Source organism: Taeniopygia guttata, chromosome 5 (genome assembly GCF_048771995.1).
Source record: "Taeniopygia guttata chromosome 5, bTaeGut7.mat, whole genome shotgun sequence".
Lineage (NCBI taxonomy): Eukaryota > Metazoa > Chordata > Aves > Passeriformes > Estrildidae > Taeniopygia > Taeniopygia guttata.
Window position 1 is genome coordinate 30,793,816 of NC_133030.1, and position 23,594 is coordinate 30,817,409.

General features: G+C 43.7%; 1 protein-coding gene across 1 annotated transcript in view; it reads right to left on the bottom strand.

Annotated features, from left to right (window-relative positions):
• The window catches only part of TTC9 (tetratricopeptide repeat domain 9), a 29,017-nt gene extending 17,919 nt beyond the window's left edge, over positions 1–11,098 (bottom strand). The window contains exon 1 of the mRNA XM_030274421.4: positions 10,579–11,098. Coding sequence (XP_030130281.2) covers positions 10,579–10,945 — 367 coding nt within the window. The 5' untranslated portion in view covers positions 10,946–11,098. The remainder of the gene's footprint in view (positions 1–10,578) is intronic.
• Between the last annotated feature and the right edge of the window lie 12,496 nt (positions 11,099–23,594).

Genomic DNA, 23,594 nt, shown 5'->3' on the forward strand with positions numbered 1-23,594 from the left:
ACACTGTCTGTGATCTCTGTCCATGGAGAGGAGTTTTCAATCTTACAGGATGAATTACAAGCTTTGAGTGTTTGATAAGAGTAATAATTAAGTGTGACACGAGTGCAAAAGTAAAATTTTAGATTTCTAGATTAGGGGTTCAGAGGGGACAAGATGGAGGAATTGGGTGTGTCTTGTCCTTTTCCTCCTTCTTCATGCCCTCCATGTTTCACTGTAGTGTTGGCATTTTTCCATTGGTTTAGGCTGGGAACACACTGTTCTACGTAGAAGATAGATATTGGCACATTATTGTAAATACAGCACAGGTAGTTTCTGGTATATAATGTTTGTACCATCCCACTGAGGGGCAGAGCCCCTCACGCTGCCCTGCAGGACACACCTGCGGCAGGGCAGCAGAACATGTTAGAGATAAACAGATTAAACAACCTTGAAAACAGCACAGATGAATTATGGCTTCTTCTTTGGCAACGGGGCAGAAAGACAGAGACTTTCTACAATCTCGGAATCACCAATACCCTCAGATTCCAACAGTTTAGTGCTTTATTAATAATCTTACGCAAAAGTCAGAGTGACCTACTGACTAAGTTCAAAAATACTGTCAAAAGGGATGAGGATGACAATGTGATATATAAAGAACTACATGACCTGGTACACAGAAGTAAATTTATTTGCAACAGAATTTGGTAATACAAAATTTAAGACCATACTCCATGGGACTACTAAAATTTTTTTGCTAGAATTTGTTATCTTATGAGTTGGAAAAAAATGAAGAGGAAAAGGATGTGAATACACCAGATGATCAAAGAATGACTGAGTCACTTACGTAGACGAGGAACTGAAAATCTTAGAGAAGTTTATTAAAAAATTCAAACCAGTTACCAGTGGTTCTCAAGCATGGAAATGTAATATTTGCTTTTCAATTTTTATCCTATTTAATAGGGCAGAGAATGTTCTGATTAGCTATATGTCTAAGCTTTCTTTTCTAACCTCATTAGGTTCTTTAACTCCATGACACCTTCTGGCACTGTACTCCAAGTTAATCAGACCTGGGGCTTAAAAATTATTTTGTATTAATCTAGTAATTTAATTTACTGACCCACCCCATGAGCAAAGCTCCTAGCTGCCTCAGTTTGAGCTCCATCACAGTAGTTAGGGAATGTAAAAAGGAAAATCAATCCATTTCCTTTGTACTTCCAGTATAGGTGAGGATCTTACATTGCTCTTGTTTCGTTGCAACATGAACACACGACTGTGCCTTAAGCAATCAATCACTGCAAAGCATTTAAAAGGACAGTAATCTAGGATTTGAATTATGTTAGTATTAAAAATATATGGTGACTAAAGGAGTTGAGGCTTAACTTTCCACCACATTGTTTGATGAGAGAATGATTGCTTCAGGCATGGTACAGAGATTCTGATTTGATCCTTTTTTAATCACTAGACAACAAAAAAGGTGCCTTTGAAGAACAACAGCTAGTGCTGACTTAGGATTGTTTTCCAGGGTACCCTACAACACTCCTCCTCTCATTCTTTCAGCTGATCTTGCAGGTCTGCTTCTTCATGATCAGCTGGGTGGTGTGATGTTCTCCCTGGGCAGCTCCTGTTTGCTTGGATTTATTCTCTGAAAGTGTGGATGAAATAAAATCTTTCTGCTCTCTTCCTCTCTGGAAGGAGGAGTGGAGCAGAGGAATGTGAATTCTCACATCTTCTTCCCTGCAGACTGGTTAAAAGATTCTTAGATTGTCCTTTATATCATAAAGATGCTTTTCATATCATAGTACATTTCTGGATTTAATGGTGACTGCAGGGATAACACAGCACAGCGGGGGTAGATGTTTATTAGTCACTTTGGTCCAGGAATAGACAAAGGAAGCACTAAAGGTATGACATAAACTTTCAAGTCCCAGACATATCCTTGGCTTTTAATTTACTTCGAGGAGTAAGTTTCCTCTCCCATACACTGGGGAATGTGTGAGGCAAAGGATACCCCACTGCTTGTTTTGTATTCTCATCTCCTTCTGCTTCAGGTAGCAGTAAACAGCTTTGCTGTCTGGAGTAGAGTCTTTCAAGCTGGAAAAGGCTGAAGATAAGCAGCATCCAACTGAGCTGATCTGAAAGCAGTCTTTATGTGTTAGGCTAAACCTTACAGACACATCAGATGGGCAGCAAATTTTCACCATTGCATGACTGGGTTCTACCAAGACAGCCCTGAACGCTCTTGCTTTACTGAATAAGGTGACATATAGCAAGAATAAGGTGAATTATACTCTAGGTAACTCATCTGAGTTTCATGAGGTAGGAAATTAGCTTTTTGTCAGATGTCTCTGATGTGGCCAGGCCAGAACAATGCCAGGGACGTGGAAACTTACAGTTGTAATCAGGGTATCAAAGGAGCTTTGGAATAAAAATTTGAGGAACACTAGTTTGGTGGCTCTTTGCTGGCTGACCCAGCTGTTTCTTTCCAGCAGCTCTCAGGCAACATCGACAGCCAGATTATCAGAGTTTTGCTGTCTGCCACTCTGATATGAAAGGAGTTGCTGTTGCCATTGATGCAGAACAATCTATATGACAGCCCCCTAAACTGGCAGCAAGTAAATGCAGTGGGCAGTGCTCCCACTAAAGAAAGAAAGGGAATACTGAACAGTGGCTATAAAAGTAGTTGCTTTAGTAGGGCAGAGATTTCATCTGTCAAACACAGATGTGCTGGAGAAGGAAAAGTGCTGTAGCCTTGCAAGCAACAATCGATGTCCTGGGTCCTGAAAAGCTTGTGTAGCAATGTAAGGATGGTAGTTTTCTGCACCCAGGGACATGTACAGGGTTGCGGTTCCTGCCTTGTTGATGGTATATGTGAGTGAGAAGGACTGAGATATCACCATAGTCAGGACCCTGAGACAGGACTTGTCAGGCAATTATGTTTTTTTGGAAAACATCCACAGCTACTAAAGGTGCAAACAGCATGGGATTGCTTTTTCCCCCCACACTTCTGGTGGGAGGCTATTGCAGAACTATTCAGTGATGGTGACTTACACTGCCTAAGGCTTTCAAGTTAAGTATGTGCTACTGTGATGGGCAGAGTTGTGGTCATGGCCACACAGGACAAGCATATGTTAGAATTCATGGCCCTGATTGGAAGAGTTGGTCATTTTATCAAGGTGAATGACAGCATGGAACGATAGGGAATAGAGTCTCATGCTTGCACACGTACAGTCTGTTGTAGAGAGGTCACACAAAAACAGGTAACCAGCACCAAGTGACTGGCTTCCTGTAAATGTCACATCACCCACTGAAGGGATGGAAAGGACCTCACTGGCATAACAGAGTTGGGGGTGTCTGGGAAGGAACAAAGCTTTGTGTGGGAGGTCAGAAAGTCTGACATAGCTGTGTTGCAACTAGGACAGCAAGTAAAGGAATTCAAAGGGTAGAAGCATGCCCTGTGCAAGCAGCCCCAACTTCTGTGCTGAGACACATGATGGGAGAACTGGGTACACAGGACAAATACAAGGAGAAGCAGACGGTGCTATCCAGTCTATGAGCCTCACGGCAATGGTGTGTCAAGAATTTTGGAAAGTGGGGAGAATGGAGCAGGTTTTGAAGTAAAGATCAGTTATTGCCTATGCATAGTAATAGATGAGTTCTAGCATGTCAAGCTATGGCAACTAAAGACCGCTGCTCCCAGCTGCCACTCTTGCCATAGGTTATCAAAGAAAAAACATGGCTGTGCCTAAACTATTTCCATGAACTGTCTTAGTGCTGTTTCTGGCAGTGTCCTAAACCCCAAATGGCTATCCTGAGATGTATTTTTCTGCTCCAGCCCCACATTCCATGGTTGCCACTTTCAGCTGCCTAGGCAAATGTAGAAAACCACTACTACCTCCTCTCAGCTTCACTCAAGCAAGTGTGCCTCAGCTGGAGTTATATTCAGCAATTCCAGCAAAGCTTCCACAAACTGCACTGACTCTACAATCTTTGTTAGAGAGAACAGAATAGTAACACTCCATGCCACCACAAGATTTACCTGCATTCATCCATCAATGTCCTGAGCCTACTGTTTCCCATCCAAGATGCAGTGCAGAAATGAACAAAATGAGAGAGATTCCTAACCAGCTATTACCAACACCTTTCTAGTTAATGACAGTTAATTCTGACTTTTTTTCAAAGCATTTTAACGCTTAGTATTAGTCACTGGTATGGTCATCTGAGTAAACTGAAACCAAATAAACAGTTGTCTTCCTTCCCTATCAGTTTCTCATCCATGAAGTGAGAGAACAAATAAATAGCCAGTAATTTTTACTCAAAAGTTTATTAAGTATTTTCCCCCTTTCTTCATTTCATCCATTACATAGTCCTTTGTATGTTACTTTCTGAGACGCAACACAATGTCAAGAATCTGGCAACATTTAGACCTCCCCTTTTATTTACACAGTTTACTTTTACTGTTCCTTTCCTCGCAGCAGCTCCTTTACCATCCTAAAATCCTAATGTATGAACTCCTGATGATCCTCCATTCTTGGAATATCTGTTGCAATGCTAGAGGACTGTGATAAGGAACTTGGGATGTGCTGCTGAACTGATAAGCAGTTTTAAGAGAAAGGCTGGAGAAAGAGGCCTGGAGCTAGGTCAGACATTTCTGGGCCTGAGCCCAAGTGAAGAGCAAGAAGAGAAGGATGCTCCACCTGCTGAACCATTCAGAAGTGGCCCAGCTCCCAGAAAAGGTGGTAACTATGGAGCTCATGGGTATATTTACCAATTTACTGGGACCCAGCTTTAACACTCGGTTTTACTGAACCAGATGAACCATCTTCAGCACAGCACTGATGGAAACCTGTGGAGGTGTAAGAGCCTGTGACTCATTGCGTAACTCTTGCTGAAGGAAACTCTAGGACAACATTTCAGAAGAGGATGAAGTAAAGCTGGAAGGATGTGCTACTACAGAACTCAGAAAACAGCAGTGTTCTCATGGTGGAAAACAAGCAGTACTCTTAGGTAAACAAATTAAGCACTCTGTTCCTGGAGAGCTTTGTGATTTTTGGTATCTCCTGCTTCATCTCCCATAGTAAGCTGTAGCTAAACTTTGAAGGTTCTCAGGTCACCAAGACTGCAACTCCTCTGGACAGTCTGACCAGAGGATCTATACCTTCTCAGTTCTCAGTTTCAGGCAAATGCTGAAAAGGTCAGCTGGGATAGGATTCTCCTCATGCAAAGGGAATTAAACTTGTGGTAGAAGTGGCTGCAAAAAAACCTGCAACCCACAGAGCCTTAAGTTTTGAAAAGGTTTGGGATGGAGAAAAACACATCTTCTACCTCAGCAAGAGGCATGACTTAAACCAAGGTTGGTGGCAGCTTGCTATCCTTTCTCTTCCCTCCCTCATGCCCCCCCGGCATCTGGATATATTTCCATCCCACCCTTTCAATGCGCAAGAAACTCCATGAACAGGGGAGATCTTTGTTATCCTAAATAAAAAGGAATAGGTGAATACTGAATATTTCTAAAGAGAAATTAATGACAATAACTTTAAATTCCACATCTTTCTTAAATACATGTTAGAGTTTGGGCCTATCACTAAAAAAACATACAGAGTCATTGGTGTTTATTCTCTGCTGCAGTTGCACTTCTCTGCAGCAGTAATTGCATCAGTCCTGTAAAACAAGAAGTTTCCAAGCATTTCAGGCTAGTCAGATGTATCTAAAACAAGAGTGTCAGGAAACACCCCCTGCCAAGTGAAAATGCAGACCACATCCTGCTGCTCTGTTTGCTGCTGCCCCTCTTTCCCACTGGCATCCTTAGATAGAGGGTGTTTTTGTTGATGCAGTACATTAAAAAAAAACATCACATCAAGCAACAATCCAAGACTGCTTTAACACCCACAGCACCATGTGTCCTGGTAGAGTGTGTACTTGCTAACGGCTATATACTCGGATGGGCTTTTAGCAGAAACTCCTTTTGACGTCTCCTAGTGGGTGGTCAGTGGAAAGTTTTACCAGCTTTTCTCAAGTTTAGTTACATTTTTACTTGGATTACGTATTATAAGTATTTGGATTTGGATTTCTTACTGGAACTACTCACAGAAGACCACGCAACTGATGGTAATTTGAAACAGTACCTACACTCCAGTCTAAGGATGCTGGAAGGTTCCTATGCTGCTGGAAGTGTCATGTTCTCTGGGACACTATGACCTTCACATAGCCATTGGAATGGTACCAGTGCAAATCTCTGCCAGTGTAAGAAGCCAAACATCATTTTCCAGACTGAGATGTATTTAGGAGAGCTAAATTCTTAATACTGTGTCCAGGGATTTGTGTCCTTTTGCCAAGACTCCTATAGTAAACTACAGGTACCTGAATGGGAATATAAACACACTACATCTATTTTACATTCATGTAATTAACAGCTTTACAGTACTCCCAGGTCAAAAATGCAGATAGACAAACTGAAGTTTACGAAAGATTTGGTGAAGATAAATAGCTGGTTAGCACAGAGAGGGAGGATTAGCAACCAGATCCCCCAGCGCCACTCATCATCCCCAGATCTCTCTCTGGTTCCATTTCTCCTGCCAGAATTAGTGCTAGAATTTCTGCATGCTTAGGAAAATCAGCAAAGGTTTGCTTATCACACTGCAACATTCCCTCACCAGAAAAGTTTAAAACTGTGCATACCCTTAGCATTTTGCTGCTTTGGAATGACTAGGACTTGTTTTTCTCTGCAGAGTAAACATAGTGCTTTTAATACTGTAAACTTTTAGGCAGTAATGGTGGCATAAAATAATCATTGCATTTAATGGTTGCATTTGTAGTTGATAAATGACCCCCATCCGCATGCAGTAAGTAAAGCATTTGAGCTTCTTCTAGAGCAAATAAGTTTAAGTGCTGTATAAGTGGAAGGAAAACCAAGACCTGAGGTGTATTTGGCCAGTTTACTTTTCCATAAGCATTCTTTATACATCCATCTGTTTTTTAAAAGAACATAAACCACTAACTTGTAGAAAACTCAGCTGAGTGCACCATCAGGATGAGCTCGTCGTCCTTGTTCTTTATTTTTCAATAGGGCTGAGAGAGGCAAAAAGAGGTCAAATGACTTCCTCAAGGTCAGAGACTGCCAGTGAGTCATAAAGAAAGGACTGTTTGCATTACAACCCTGCATTCATTCTGCAAAGCTCTATGCTGCTGGTAGGTTTTTGTCTTTGCCTACTCTAGCAATTTCTGGGAGCCTTGGCCATGCTGCTGCTCTTGCCTCTGGTGACATTCATCAGAATGACTTGTGGTAAAATGATGGGGTATTGGCAGGCCCATGCAAGAACGCAGCAGCACAGTTTTGAAGGGCAGTCCCTTTAAGGCAAAACTCTTGAAGCTTAAAATGAAGCCCAGCAAACAGCTTAGTGAAAGAAACATGAGCAGCTCTGCCAATGGCAAGTTCTGAAAATCCTTGTCTGATTTTAAATAGTAATTTTTAAAAAAATCACAAGAACTTAAGACGCAGCAGATCTGGGATCCTTTGAGATGGGCTAAATAGTTTAGGCTGTGGGTGTGGCATGAAGCTCTACAGCAGCAGACCTTGGAAAACACACCAAATATTGGGGGGCTTTTAATACATATGTGAGCTGGCCACCCCATCTTACAGTAGAATTGCCTGTTGAAAGTGCTCTACAAAACAAGTGGACCTAAACAAGAATCTATGTGCATACCTCTGCCTAAATTTACCTTCAGCAGACAATAACAGGCACTGAAAACCGTTTAGTATTTGTTCACACGTGCCTACTCATGCAATTGGTCAGACTTAAAAAAAAAGAACAAACTAAAAACCCCAGCCTTTACCTATGAGATCACACAAAATCCCCTCTGGGCTTATTTCTCTCCACCTCTGTGTATATTTACCTGTAGTTCATGCTCTCCTCTGACTCTCATGCTGCATCTAAACAAGTCAATGTGTGTGTGCATCTGTAGCTGTGATGCAAAGCATTTCTGACAGGTGGATGTGTGGTGCCCATATGAAAAATGACAGTGCAAAAGCAAGGTGGGCTTCTCAAATGCCAGGCTTAGAGAGTAAGCGGAGGTGCTAAAAGAACTTGATAATAAGGACACTCAGATGACAGCTGGTAATGCTACCGGCTATACTTCAGAGCTAAGTGAAAAGCTGCTTTCTCCAGAGTTAACATGTACTGCTGTTATGCTTTCTGCACTATATAGATTTATTTATTTTAGAAACAGCTCTAGGCAGCCAGCAGTGCTCAGAAGCAAAACTCCCTGCATCTCCTCTGCTCCCCATGTCAAGTAACACTGATTTCAGCCTCAACAGTACATGCTGGTGCCTCTGCTAGGGCCCATAGTGCAAAAAAACTGGTGTCTTATGCTGCATCACACTTAGAAAATGAAGTCTCACTGCTGCACTTCTTGAAGCTGCTATTAGAAATATATATTACTTATTGTTACATTTCTGGGGAAACTCCCTCTCCTGTCTTCCTTTCTCTTTCAGCATGAATTCACGGATCCTCCTGCTAGAATGGGAGCTCTGTGACTGGGCTAGGAGTAAAAACACTGCAATTCCAATTTAACTGCACACTCCTCTCTCCAGCATGCAGGGCATTTCTTTAAAATTGCTTGCAGATAGCTCAGCAGACACACAGAAGCAAGGCATTTCTGAGACAAATGCTGTTCTCTGCTCTGTGCATGCCATCTACTGAAAACATGTGACAACCGCCTGTGCAAAATGACAGCTTGACCTGCTGTGAGGTTATCCCAGGAAAAGCACTACTTGTGAGTCCGGGGTTAATTATACTCACCTCCTCCTGTGTTCATACTGGTTAAATTTAGGAAAAAATCTGTTCATATCTAGGATAAAGATGGAGAATATTTCTCACACCAATTGCTACTGCTGACAAGATCAAATACAACCAACAGCGACAAAAATTCCTTGCACAAACATGAAACTGTAAAGAAGTGAGCTGGACAATGACAATGACACAGGTCAACTCCGTCAGCAGGAGTCAAGACATTTCTAGCAAGTAGAACTTGTGTACTGGCAGAAAGTGCCTCAGAAGCAAATTCCATTTCTCTCTCCCACTTCATTTACTGTCTACCTACCACATCTCATTTGTATCTAACAGAGGTAGTGCCTGTGAGCCCTTTTTCAAACCCAGGAAATTACCAAGCTATATTGTTCAGAGTATTATGGGCTCATTGTGTAACCCTGCCAATCTAAATGATCCTTGCCAAATACAATCAATGGATTTTAATAAACTTGTGAACAGAAATTTGTAGAGAGACAAAATTACATCTGTGCAATTATGGTATCACTCTGAAATCTCACTTGCCTCTCCACCTACAAGATTTCAATAGGCTTTTGAAGGAAGAGTATTTGGAAACATGATGAAAAGGAGCTAAACTGTGCTCTCTATTACCAAAAGGCATGTTGAATGTAAGAGATTGGCATGCATTATGATGAGAGGATGCTGGCTTCATGTTTCAAACCATTCACTTTATACTGCATCTTTTCTAGCACTAGAGAACAGGAAACAAAGCTAACCAACTCTGTCTAGAAAGCCAAAAGCTAATGTCCTGATTTGCGCCATTTTTCATCCCCAAGGATATAAAGGGTGATGAGTGACCCTTCATCCTTCGGGAAAACAGCAGGGCTTTTTTAATGCTGTTATTTTGTGTATCTTGTCCAGGTTATGAATGCTCTCTTCGCTGTATGTACCTAGGCACAAGTTTTTGTTGTAGAGATGCTTTCAGGTTTGGAAAGAAAAAAATCTTGTTCTGCTGGGGACCAAAAATAACATTTGATCCTGCATTTGTTTGGATAAAGCTTCTTGAAGTCAACAGGAGTTCTGTTTCTGTAACGACTTCAGAATCAGACTACAAAGTAGTTAAACCCCCCACCACTCCTCTCCATCTTCCTGCAGCACTTCTAAACAGATGGCAAGGAGCAAAGGCAGGCATGACCAAATGTCTACTGACCACAGTGATGACTGGAAGCTAGCGAAAAGCCAAGACTGTATTGGCTTTCAACTTTCAACGCTAAGAGGCCAAAAAATTCTTTTTATATCTGATAGAACTATTTGGAGATATTGCAGTTGTGCCCAAACCCTTCCCCTTCCTTACATCAAATGTGGTAGGAGTCCGTCTTTCTGTAATACCGCTAATTACAGGCTCCAGAGCTGGAGCTGTGGCGAAGGGACTGAAGGACATCTCGGGCTGAGGGTACAGCGCAGCAGGTAATCTTGGCCATTTCACGAACCACGATATATGTCAGCCGGAGCGCTCCACGCACGCACCGCCGCCCTGCCACCTGTCTCCCGGGGGAGGAGGGCATGGATTCATCGGGGGCGGATGGAGCCGCCGGGGAGAAGGACTGGGGGTCGCTGGGGAGCCCGAGCGCCGGGAGCAGCCGTGCGCCCCATCCCCAGCGCTGCCCGGAGCAACACGGCTGTGCCCAGCGGGAGCGCGACCGCGAAAATGGAAGCCAGCGGAAGGGAAGGAGATGCGGCGAGCGGAGCGGGGCGGCAGCGCTGCTCTGCGGAGGGGGAGGGAGGTGTGCGCGGCGCAGGTGGGGACCCACCGCCCCCCGCCCGCGGCCCCGCTGACCTGCCAGGCTGTTGTAGCAGTCGACCTCGATGGCCTCCACCGCCTGCCGCTGCTCCTCGCTCAGCCCCGCCGCGGCGGCGGCGGCGGGAGGGCGCTGGCCGGCCGGCTCCTGGCTTAGCAGCAGCAGCAGCGCCTTCAGCTCCAGCAGGGCGCGGTGGTACTTGCCGATGGCCTCCCGGAATTTCTTGTCCTTGTAGCACTGCGCCCCTTCGCTCTTGAAATCCAGCGCCCGTCCGATGAGCTCGCCCGGCTCGGCGCTGCCCGCCGCCGCCGCCCGCGGCTGGGCACCGCCGACGGGGCCGTGCCCATCGCCCGCCCCGCGGCCGCCGGCGTTCAGCTTGCCCGCCGCCGGGTTCGCCCTCTCCATGGCCGCGGCGCCGCCCGGCTCCCGCGCCGCCCTACGCGGGCGATGCCGCGGCGCCCGCCGCCGCGCTCCCGGCCTTGCCCCCGCGCCGCTCCGCGGCTCCGCCGCTCGCTCCCATCCTCCGGCGGCCGCCGCTCCTCCTCCCTCGCCCCGCCGCCCGCGGGGCGCCCGCCTCCGCCCGCCCCCGCCGCCCGCCGCGGGCACCGCCGCCCCCCGCTCCGCTGCGACCCCCGCCCAGCGCAGCGCGGGGCGGCGGGGGCGAGCCCCGGGCGCGGGGATGCGCCGGCTCCGCTCCCCGCTCACCGCGCCGGCACGGCAAGGGGCGAGTGTACGCCGGGACCCTCAGCTCCCCGGACTGGTGACTCCACAGACCCCCGCCCGCCGTCCTGCTCTCCTTGAGACTGAGCTCACTCCAGTCCCCACAGCCGGGTCTCTTCTGCTCCCCTGTGCCTTGCCCTCTCGTACCTGAGGGTATCGCCTCCCTGTCGGCAGGCTGGGATTCCATCTCCTCCATTCCCCTCTTCATTCCAGTTTCCTGGCTCCATCTCCTTTACCAGATCCCACCAGTGGCCGTCCACCATCAACACCTGTTCGTGGTGTGTATACTCCATATCACTGGGCAAAGAAGTGCCAGACCATGAAATCTCCTGTGTGCTTTGCATAAGGGCAGCTGAAGCCAAGGGCCAGTAACTGCCCTGGCACCAGTAACTCAGGGACTTTGATTTTCCTGGAACAGATTTTCCTGTGTGCTGCTGTAAAATGGGTCGATGCTCACTGATGCCTAGAACATGTCTTGATTTGGGGGTATCAGTGGGGAGTGACTCTCTTGCTGCAGACCAACAACAGAAAAACTGTGTGGAGCATGAGGCATTGTTTTGTTAGGCCTAACACCATGTCTGCATTGAATATTAAAACAGTTGGATGTATTTCAGGTACATTGTTGTGCCAAGATATTTTGTAGGTCTTACCACATGCTTAAAAACTAGAGGATGTATGAAAAAAAAACACAATTAATATTTTTTTCTCAATAATATATTGGGATGCATTTTTTCATTACCCATGCAACTCTTACATGGTGAGGCTGCAGCTGTGGTGCAATGTGTTCAAGCTTCTCTCTGCAGCCATGAGAACATTTTAAAATGGAGACTTGAGATTCTTTTTGGGGTATGTACAGTCCCTGTTGTGCTGGCATGTGGTGTTGCAGTGCTGGGCAAACTAGGATAGCTGTGTGGCATAGCTCCATGTAAAGGTGTTAATGCAGGTCTGGGACTGGTGCCTGGATAATTCCATGTTAGCAGGGCCTATGAGTTGTGCTTTATGCATTGGTAATGTTAGTCCCTGCTGCTGAGTTTCTGGACTTTGTTGAGGTTGTGGTCACAGTGTGGGACAGACACACATCTACTCACCTGAATCCAGAAGACAGACCCACAGGAGAAGCAAATAGCGTAACACTAATTGTAATAGAAGTATAATTTTGAAAATGCTTTCACAAGATAAATTATAGCTAAGATAATACCAGTGATTACATGATTTCAAGTGCTTTCATTTCCAGGTGCCCTACTAGCTACATCTTCAAGAAATCATACTTTATGAAAATGGGTTCTCAGCATTTTCAGGTAGCTCAAGCCAAGAGTGAGATAAATTACTTACAAATCTTGCTTGAACTACTTGCTCAAAATGTGATCTAAAATCAGGAAATCCTGGGGGGCGGGTGTGGTGGTGGTGGATATTAGTCACAGTAGCTAGAGTGGAATTGATGTGGGGAACCTAAATATTAAGGAAGGAAAATTCCTGTTAGGACAGTGTTTTAATCTGTCTGCTAGTCATATTACACAAAGTAGGTTTAAGTCATTTCAGAAGTTTCATTGTATCATTATTGATTGCTGCTTGGGAGAATTCACAAGGACAACATCTATCTCGTGCTGGAACGCTGACTTTGCCAGAGGAAAGGAGATTGCCACAGAGGATTAATTGCTGAGACCTGAGCAGCTGCCGAAGCTATCGAAGAAGGAACTGTTTTCTTGGAGGGTGATGTAGCAAAGTGACATTGGGAGAAGTTGCTTCCCTTTTTCAGCATTTGCTGAGCCCATGGAGTTGTATGGCATAGGGGGCACCGAGACATAAGTGACTTTTTCTCCTCTCCCACCCCCTCTGCTTAAGGGATCTTGGAGATTTCTTCCTTTGGTTACTGATCAACAGTGGTAGTCTAAAACAAGCTATGAAAAGTGTAAGTTTTCTTACAGAAGAGTTTGGCAGTGGCCACTGGCATTATGGGTGCAGATATGGTCAGAAATGGTCACAAAATAGTGATAAAACTGGGTGGTCCTTGCATTATGAACTATACTGAGTATACCAAACTATGGCTTAGTCCCAAATTCTGCCTAAGCATCCAAATGAGTTTTCCACCTTTTAGTTCTTCCAGAAATGTCCAAACCCCCTGACATTGCTGGTGCCTATGAGGATGAATGCCACAACCTGGTAAATCCCAAAACAGACCATAACAGAAATGTCTGAATGATTGCCATTCATTGGCCAGCTTAGACCCTTTGTTGATAGAAAAGAGTATCCCTCAGCTGAGAGCTAGATCTCTCAGACAGAGAATTCAAACCTGCCGTAAGATGTGCAGCATGACTGGCAAAGGTCAGTTTGGTCCGCCAGATCCCTCTTCCTGGAGAGGAGTTAAGTAGTGTTGGCTGTACTAAAATATTTAGGAAACATCACACCAGACACAGGGTCACCACACTGACCACAGCATAAGGGACTGCTTTTATTTGTTTGTTTGCTTTTCAAGAGGAACGTGGTGCTTGGAGGTAAACATGAGAAGCTTTCACCTTTCCAAGTCAGACGAGATTTGTGCTTGAGAGATACCTCACATTTCCTTTAACATATGACGTGATGGGCAGGTCTAGATTTTAGCTGTCTCAGGCCCACTAGACTGCCCATACAGGCTTGCCAGTGGTCAACACCTTTAATGAAGGCTTGAAAGCATCAGAAAGATTAAATTTATATATTATATTGATGCACTGAACTGTGAAATAAAGCATACATACATTCAGATAAAATTAAGCCAGTTTGCAGTCATTACCTGTATGCCATGAGTTTGGGTCCTCAGGATTAGCTATTGTGCCTGTCTTTAGTCCAATGGTGAGGGATTTTCTGGCCATAGAAGCAGAACATGCTTATCTATCCCATTCTGTAATAGATGGGGTGTACATGTCTATCTGGATGCCTCCAGGTGCTGTATCTAAAACTACCTGAGTGTGCCTGTCTCTCTTCCTCCACACTGAGCTTTCCTTAGCACATTCCAAAAGCATATACTTGCATTGCTTAATTATTATTAATAGTAATATTATGCAGAAGTCACATGCTTTATAGGGTATTTTGGGATCTGTGACTCACTAAACCATAATTTTCTGTTCACAGGTTACCTGAAGAAAATTGTCTTTTTGGAATTCTATTCTTGGCTGGAAGATGTGGGGGAAATTGTAAATATTGTGAAAAGTACTGGATCTTACATATCTGTGAGCTGTCCCAGCCTTCCTCCAGGTGCAATTTTTTCTGCCTGCACATAAGATGATTAATTTACAGGCATATGGAACAGATTCTCTGAATTTCAGGATACTGCTGTAAGGAAACTGGAAAGGCTCCTCAGACAGCTGAGGAAGCTGGACACTTGGGCTCTGGTGGGGCATTGAAGGGCTGGAGAATCTTTCCTATGAAGACAGGCTGAGGGAGTTGGGGTTGTTCAGCCTGGAGAAAAGAAAGCTTGGATGGGGGGGACCTTATTGTAGCCTTTCAGCACCTAAAGGGGTTAGAAAAGAGTTGGAGAGGGACTTTTGACAGGGGCAGGTAGTGTTATGATATGGAGGGATGGCTTCAAACTGAAAGAGGGTAGATTTATTGGACATAAAGGAGGCATTTGTCTTTCATGAAGGAGGTGAGGCAGAGAAGCTTCTAGAGGTTGCCCAGAGAAGCTTCTAGAGAACACATCCCTAGGAGTGTTCAAGGCCAAGCTGGATGGGGCTTTGAGCAATTTGTGCTAGTGGAAGTTGTCCATGCCCATGGCAGGTAGGTTGGAACATGATGATCTTTAAGGTTCCTTCCAACCCAAACCATTCTGTGATTCTCCTAGATGGATGTGAATCCACTGTAGCATTTATGCTGTTAGGTGAGCTTTTTATAAACTGGAACTCTAAAGACTGCTATGAGGAAGCAAGTTTATATATATTGAAAACCAGGTATCAATTTGGAAAGCAGTATAGCATATAAGGCCTCATTCCAGTTCTTGTGTATTCATTCATGTTGATGGGACTGTTGACTATGTGAGAGTTGTTTCATCAAATCTTTCCTACCAAAGCACAAGCCTCACCTATTTCCTATTGTGATGAAAATAGTGTCAATCCCTTGTGAACGGAAAAGATCCCTCATTGCCTTAATTCAACTGCAGAATTCCCAAACAGCAGCAAGCTTCCAGCATAAACAGCTGCTGCTGCTGCTGCTACAGTCTGTCACCAGCTTAGTCAATCATCCATTATTTATTTCCAAACTGTATGTAAAGCTCTGCAGCATAGCCTTTTATGTCCATATATAGGGAAAAGAAGAGAAAGAACTTCTGAAAGCCCAGGAGAACAAAAACAGAGAAGCCTCTGAAATCCTTTGTTGGGGAAATTGTCTTATGTAGTTATATCCAAGGAAGAGAGGAAAGGGAAATAAAATCACATTTAACAGAAGGTAACACCTTGGTACAAATTCCTTTGATCTCTCAATATCATTTGTTGTAGTCAAAAATTCCTTTTTAGAACATGAGATCCTTTGTTTACCAGTGTCCATCAAACACAACACACTTGGAGAGTATTGTGCATGTCTTTTTCCGCAGTCTGCATTCTGTGTTGGGTCAGTTCATCCTGCGGGCTGTTTGATGCCTGCTGACTGCTTGGTTGAGAATGGTTAATCAGGACTACAATGAATCTCCCAGGAATAGTATACAATCAAGGAAGAATAGCTCACAGAAATGTTTTCAGGCAAATAAGAGAGTCCCTGTGACAAGCCGTTGCACATGTGCGTATATGAGCAGCATCTTTGTCACAAAAAATGCATGCTGACAATATTAAGAGGTGGATGGGTAAACAGAGCAGCTGTTCAGAATTAAAACAACTGTTCCAAATTCTGGTTTTAGCATTCTGGATTCTTTCCTTCTTTTTCATAAATGCGGTAACAAATTGCTAACTAAGAGGTTTACCCATGAACCCAGAACAGGTCAAATCACAATTTAACATCATTCCCAGTGTTTCTTTTTGCACTTTAATTAAAAGTGAGTACTCTGATTTGCAGAACAGCCACACTGGAAGGAAATGCTGCAAAAAAAAAAAAAAAAGTTTGGAAAACACTTTTTAACCTCTTAAAATCAGCTGTTGACATCCCATCTACAGGCTACAGCTATAATCTCTTAAGCAAACTCCAGTGTCCTGGGTAGCTCTTGCACTTTACTCAGGCTGGACTAAAGAGCAGTAAGGTTGATTCCTCTGTTGTGTGTGAAAGAGTACATCTGGAAAAAATCACATCCAGATCTTGCTTATCAGACAGATATTGAGAACCACAAAACAGGCACTCCTATATCTTTCAGCCCTCATTCTTCCTCTATCTTATCTTCCAGCGTCCAAAGCTGTCCTGATTCTGGAGGCACATCTACACCAGGCAAAGGGGTGTGGTGTGAGGTTTTTGAGTTGGCAGTGACCTAGATCTGACTTGAGAACATCGCTTTTTCTGAGACCCTAGGGAAGCAGACCCTCACTCCTCTGTTAGTTGCTACTGCCCCAGAAAGACCTACAGAAGTGCCTAATGTACACCACAGCATTATGGGCTCAAGTTACTGCACATCAGCTCTTCCCCCAACCTGGCAGGGTGCCTGTTCCAACCCTCCATGGAGGTGAAGGCACTCATTCCTGTAATGCTGAAAGACTGCATATTGAGCAGCATTAGTGGGGAATGAGAGACTTCATAGAAGCACTTACTGCAGGTCTGTTCATGTCTGGCATCCTCCTACTGCCCAGATAAATGGCACAAAGTTCAATGTTAGTAAAGTTCACTTAACTCCAAGTGTGACCAGGTGACACTTGGTGTTCAGATCTGTATAGGAGTACAAAATAAGTCACTTGGGTTTCAGTCTAATAAGACAATATGTGAGTGTAACTGGAAACTGAATTACTGAACAACACAAAAAAGAATCTTAAAATGCACTGACTCCCCATGAACTTTGAATTGCTGGTACTCTGAAGAGAAACGCCATCCAATGGTCACCTGTAGTAAAGCATGCTCAGTTTGTGTTTCCACATTAGGACTATTGCCTAGTCTTTATGCCGTGCTTACATCTTCAGGATCAAGTAGTGATTGCAACTGTATTCCAAGATAAGTGCATATTTATCATTACTTGCCCATTACCTGAAGAGCTCACACCAGCACCCTTGGGTTCAACTCATACATACAGCTGTAACTCATACAGCTGAATTCTCCCATGGTATCATAAAGGCACACATCAAAAGTGTATCTAACTACTTCTAAGCAGAAAAAAACATCTCTCTCTTTTATGAGATTAAAATTGACACATGGGAGCAAATGGAAATGCTTATGCTTCTAATTGCTTGGTTTGTGTGAGACACAGCTATTCCCAACTTCAGCTGAACTGCAAGAGGAAAACTACAAGCAGTAATTTTACAGTGCAAGCAGATCTGCTAGAGAAGTATCTGCTTTTTTAATATCTGATCTGGCAGTGTGAGAAGGAGTTAAGATCTCACAACAAGCAGAGGTGTCTGGAAAGTTCCTAGTTTGGCAATGTCTTTGAAAACCAGGGCTTACAAGAATTGTCTTGCATATCCCATCCATTTTCATTGTCTTATGTCATGGCACAATCTTCCCTAAGGTAATGGTTCAACGCTTACTAACTTTGTCATTCCTGGGGGATAGCAAACTCTGGCCTCTTGGAAAGCTCTTGCTGTGCTAGACACACTTGATGGGCTGATGTCAAGGAGAGAGTTTGTGCTGTTTTCCTGCCAGGTCTCAAAAGTTCCTGCAAGTTGTTGATGGTGATTAGAGTGGCCTCTGAGGAGAAATGGGCTATTTCAGGAAGTGTGGCTGACATACAGTAAATGGTGCTGTCCCCTAAGAGAGCACTTAGCCGCTCTGTCAGCAGGCTGGCAGGCCCTGCAGCTCTGATGGCTGTGCTATCCTTGGAAGAGAGGTGAGACAAAGGTGTTTTATGGTCCTGACCTTTAGCATGCCCATGCTGTTACTGAGTTTGAAGGGTAAACTGCAGGGCCGAGGTCAAATTTCAGTGTAAATGCATTTGTACTTGCTTTTCCAGTTGGATGTAGTTATTCTGCTTGCTTTTCTCTCTCTCTCTCCTAAATGTGCTGAGGGTGCTGCAGTGCACAGCTAAGCAGATGGCTCACTTCATCCTAGAGGCAGATCCATTTCTGAGCATGGGGATACTTGTATCTAAAGAAGTGCTCAAGTGAAACCATTTGAGTAAAAGCTGCATGGAGATCGTGAAGCTCATTTACCACATATATGGGTGATTTTCTTTCAAGTAAAAGGAAGAGAAACTATGAAAGAGGAATGCTTCTTTCTGTATCTCCAACATTTGTCCTGCAGCATATGGGGTTTTCCCAAGTATGTACATTCCCAGATTTCCTATAAACAAATTTGTGAGGTCTGGTGAGCACAGAGCCTCAGGCAGTGTGGTCACAGACTTACCATCTGTGTGCGATCCCAGTAGCATCAGCCCTGCAGTTTACATGAGATTCTTGTCTTTCAAATTTTGTTGTAAAAATGGTTCTGTTCCCCATCCAGACAGTTTTCCATGGCAGGCCTCATCTTCCAGGACACTGCAGTGACGGAAGGTGGCCAGCATTGTGTGGTATCAGTATAACTGTGTGTATACTGAGAGCTTAAATGAACTTTGAGTGAGGAAACATCATTGCTTCATCCTACAAAGAGAAGAGAAATTCTAATGGATCTTGGTGTGTGAAAGACTCTCAAACTCATTTAGTTGGTCCACGTAATATTCCCAGTGTAAGGTCTCAAGTGTGGGCATGTAGAGATTAGTACTATCCCTATTTAATCAAAGCTCATTGAGGCTTTCACTGCAGAAAATTTATTTAGTGGTTCCCACAACACACTGTTATTGCATTGGCAGGCCGTTTGAAAGGTATTTCTTTCCCCATAAGCTGTCATGCACAGCTTACATTAATGATATTGCCCTGAGGAGAGTCAGATGAGCAGTCCTTATGGACCTACTTGTCTGTGCACACCTGTCACAATAATTTCTTAGCCCTGAGCAGGAGTGTCATGGCAGCTCAGGAAATAAAGATTTACTGGTGTTAAGGAGACTGAATAGAATCAAAATGGACTATTTTCTTCCAAAATGAAAATACCTGTATTAATATAAATTATTTTAAATTACCTATTGACTGTGCCTCTACTTGCTTCTCTGATTGCATGTCCTGTCAACTAACTACCCAATGGCTGCAGTATCCACACTTCATTTAATTCTTAACCCATTGGTTTTCAAGTATGGTTTGCTTATGAGGATCAGCCTAGGTTAATCTCTTATTGGGCTGTTTCCTTCCTTCATAAAGTTGTACAATTATGTGACTGTTTTCATCACAGTTCTAGGCTTAGAAATACTAAAAAATGCAGAGTAGTTAGAAGAATAAGCTATGCTTGACCTTATTAGCAAGATTGCTTATTCTGTAATGCAAGGCTTTGGAAATTTTGTAAATTGTACTGAATGCATTTGATTAAAGAGGACTATGAAACAGACAAACACGTGCATTTAAAAAATGAAATTTATATAGAAAGGGAAATATGGGATGACTGCAGCTTTCTATGTCCACTTTTATAAATTTTCAATTACAGAGGAGACATTTGTTCTGCCATAAAAGCCAGTATGGATGAGAAAGTAGAAAACCCATGAGCAACACAAAAATTCAGGCTACTGCTTCTGTATCCTTGATACTCATCTGAGAATCAGTTTGAAGTAATCAATTATTCCGCCCACAATAGAGTCCAAGGTTTCATCTCAAAGGCTAGCAAGTCATTAGCTATATAATGTTCCTCTCAACTCACCTTTCATTTTTAGGAAGAAAAAACAACAGTGAGTTGAATAGATGGATAATATGGATGGAAAAGATACTCCAGTGATCCTGAATCCTGAATCTTCCAGAATCTGGAAGATACTGATTTCACCACAGGTCTGATAGTAGATTTACAAAGGCAAGAAAACTCATTTAACTTACCCTTCCTTAAATCCAAATCTTGTTATGACTTGGAATTAAAAAAAAAAAAAAAAAGAAAGAGACTTGTTAAAGTGTCTGACACTAAACAAGGATTATTCTGGGGCTGTACAGCTGTATAAGACTGCATAGCTTCGTAAGGCTCAAGCTGTCCTATCTCAGTACAGAGCCCCAGCTAATTATGTAAGGACATTTCCTGCTGGGCAAAAATGCTATTTCCCACAGATGCAATTTTTTACAGATGCAGCACTCTATATGTGAACAAAACACTTTGCTGCTGATTTGTCCCATACTGGGGAAGCCCATCCTGGAGAAACAGCCCTATTGATGAAGGGTGATCATTGCTCTCTGCCTTATGGTTTTTTCCCTTGAACAACACTATATGCTTCATGGCACTGATTCAAGCTGTGAAGGACAGTCATATGTTGTATGCTGATGGCAAATGCAAATTTTTGACAGATTTGTAGGACATACAGTTTGTCTGTATTCATCTCCTGATGTTCCTATTGCCATTATTTATCACTGCATTACTATAGATTCTGAGTCCCCGTGCAGCCCCACTGTGCTAAGTACTACAGAAATACATTCCTGGCTTTGCTGGTTTGGCTTCACTCCAGTAGATCAGCTACATTCATGTATTTCCTGCCTTGCTATTTTAATTTTTTCTTGTCCAACAAAAGGAATGTTTAAAACACTGGGGAGAAGAAACTGGGGGAAATGATCAAATAAGATAATTTGATTTTTAATCCATAAGTGTCCTTGCTCTACTCTCTATTGCACTAATAGAAAAACATGACTAATTCTTTGCTGGATGTGCAAATACCCCAGCATATACCATGTTCTGTAAGTTGCCATGTACCTGCTGACTTCAGTATGATCTGCAAAGCAAATGGATGCTATGGCTCTTTCCATTATACAGATGAGGCTCTGGTATCAGTGTGGGTTCATCACTTGTTTGGAGCAGATGCTGAATCTCTGTGATGTGAGCTTAATTAATTTAACCTACTCCTTCCAAGCAAAGCCTGGTGTAAAGTATTTACAGCTGGCTCACTCTTGGCTGATGTGGTTGAAAAAATATCCCAGATGGAGGATTCTCACATGTGCAAAAGTGCACTGGACAGTGCCCTCCGGCTAAGCTACTTTGTCCCAGCTTTGTACATCCTGAGCTCAGGGTCTCAAGTATAGGCTCTGGAAGTTTCTGTGAAGTGGAATATCAACTCTGATATCAGTGTCTGATGAAGGACAGTGCAGCACCAGCATGATATGCTGATACTGTTCTGATACCCAAGGGATATACCCTTGCTTCTTTGGGACCCTTCTGAAGCAAAGTATAAGATAACCTGTATTTGGGTAGGGAAACCTGGAATTTTTTAATGTAGCCTGTGATAGGAATTTTGTTAGTCCTGCAGAAGAAGGGATAGATCCTCCTGAGAGTGGTATTTGTCTATAAATTGTAGATACCAGAGCCCATGCTGATCACCAATTCACTAGGAATTTCCTACCCCATAGAGGACCTTGCACCTTAGAGGTTATAGGGCAAAAAAGTGAAACCTCCAATGACACTCTCTGCAGCCACTTCTGAAGGGAAGGGAAAAGGAACACACACCTTCTCAGCCACATTTGCAGTGACCAAGGAAATCCCCTCTCTGAAAATACCTTGATCAGTCTAAGCAGTCAAAAGACGGTGTAGCTGTTGAGATGAAAGGCCCCCATAAACTCATGCCACCTCTACCAAACTGGATATGTTGCCTTTCCTCTCTCCAAAACAGTGTCGTTACCTTTGATATATGCAGTATTATCCAGCAGGGAAGGAACACTTTGTTATAGATCATTTTCCACAGGCCCACCAAATAGGCCAGGTTGCCCACCTTAGACATTAGTGTCAAACTCCTGCTCCAGGGATGAGCAGCCCTGGCTATACAGCCAGTACATGGGCTCAACACTTGGGCCACTTGCCTGTGTTCAACTTTGGATAGTGTGGAGGCACAGATAAAGAAAAGCAGTGCAGCCAGGATGGAAATAATATGTTTTTTTTCAGTACCTGTTGAGGCAGGGACATGTAAAAATCCTATGAAGGAAGCAAAGGTATTCGAATTAACAGGCAACCAACACCAGTAAAAAATAATGCAAAAGGAGAGCAGGGAAAAAGAGCTCCAGTTAAGGACCTGTCTGGCCCATTAGGTATCTGAGACAAGTGATGAAGTGTGCACACGAAGATTTAATGGTAGGTGAGGATATCTGTTTTTGATAGATCGAAGGTGCAGAGAAAAAGCATTTGTGACTCAATGGACAGAGCAGAAATGAAAATTCTTCACTGAAGTGAAATAGACCACTTTTGGCATTATGAAGCCTGCAGTTTTTGAAGCAGAGATATTGCTAGACAGTTTTGTTAATGTTCTGCCACCATTGCTGCTTGCTGGATTTTGTAGCTCTCTCCAATCTTGAAATACAGAAATTAAGTGTTTATTTTCACTTCCTGATCTGGTCAGCCTGTTTTGCATCCTCCCACTGGGAAGCACAGGGCTCACTGCCAAATTGAAGCCCTCTGTTTCGCAATAGAAAATACAATAAATCAGGAAAATAAATCTTGATTTCTTAATCAGACTAGAGAGACTATTTTATTAAAGAACTCTTTCAGATCAGCTAAGTGCCAGACTTAAAGGCATAGAAATCAATGACTTTGCAATTTGGCCATATTTGGGGGTACAATGGACAGTAAAATGAGGGCATTCAAAGCTTACCGAGAGGTATCCACCAAATGCCAAGGCTATGGTGCAGTCCAGAGATTGGGAATATTAGATTGCTAGACATGTGCAATAAACAGGCTGTATGGTAAGAAGATTGTTTTGCTTTTCTCCCCTTCCCTGTCCTGGGCAAGCCTTCATTGTCAGCAGACACTGCTTGTTGGCAGTGACTGGGCCACGGCTGTACTCCAGGGCCCTGATCTGCCCTTTGGAAACTGGGGGGAAATAAAACATTGGCTGACTCCCAACGCAGCTAACAAATGCACACAAGTAGAGCTGTATGGGATGGGGGCTGTGCTCCAGAGTTGCCTGACAGCTTCATCTGCCTCTTGCTGGATATTGGCCTGTATGTGAGCTGTACAGCTCTAGGGACATGGGGCAGTTTCTGCTTCTCCCACCAGCTCCCTCTGGGTGATCCAACACCTGTAGATTGTACTTGCTGCATCCTTCTTTGTCATGGGCTTTTACGTTGACAAAGCCAATGCAGCAGCAGAGATGCTAAGGTCAGAGATGTCTGCAGAGACACAAAAGTCAGCATCTGCAGTTGCTGGTTTTAATACATGATCATATGCAAGATGACATAGTTTGTGCTTCTTTGCTTGTAAGCTCATTTCCCCT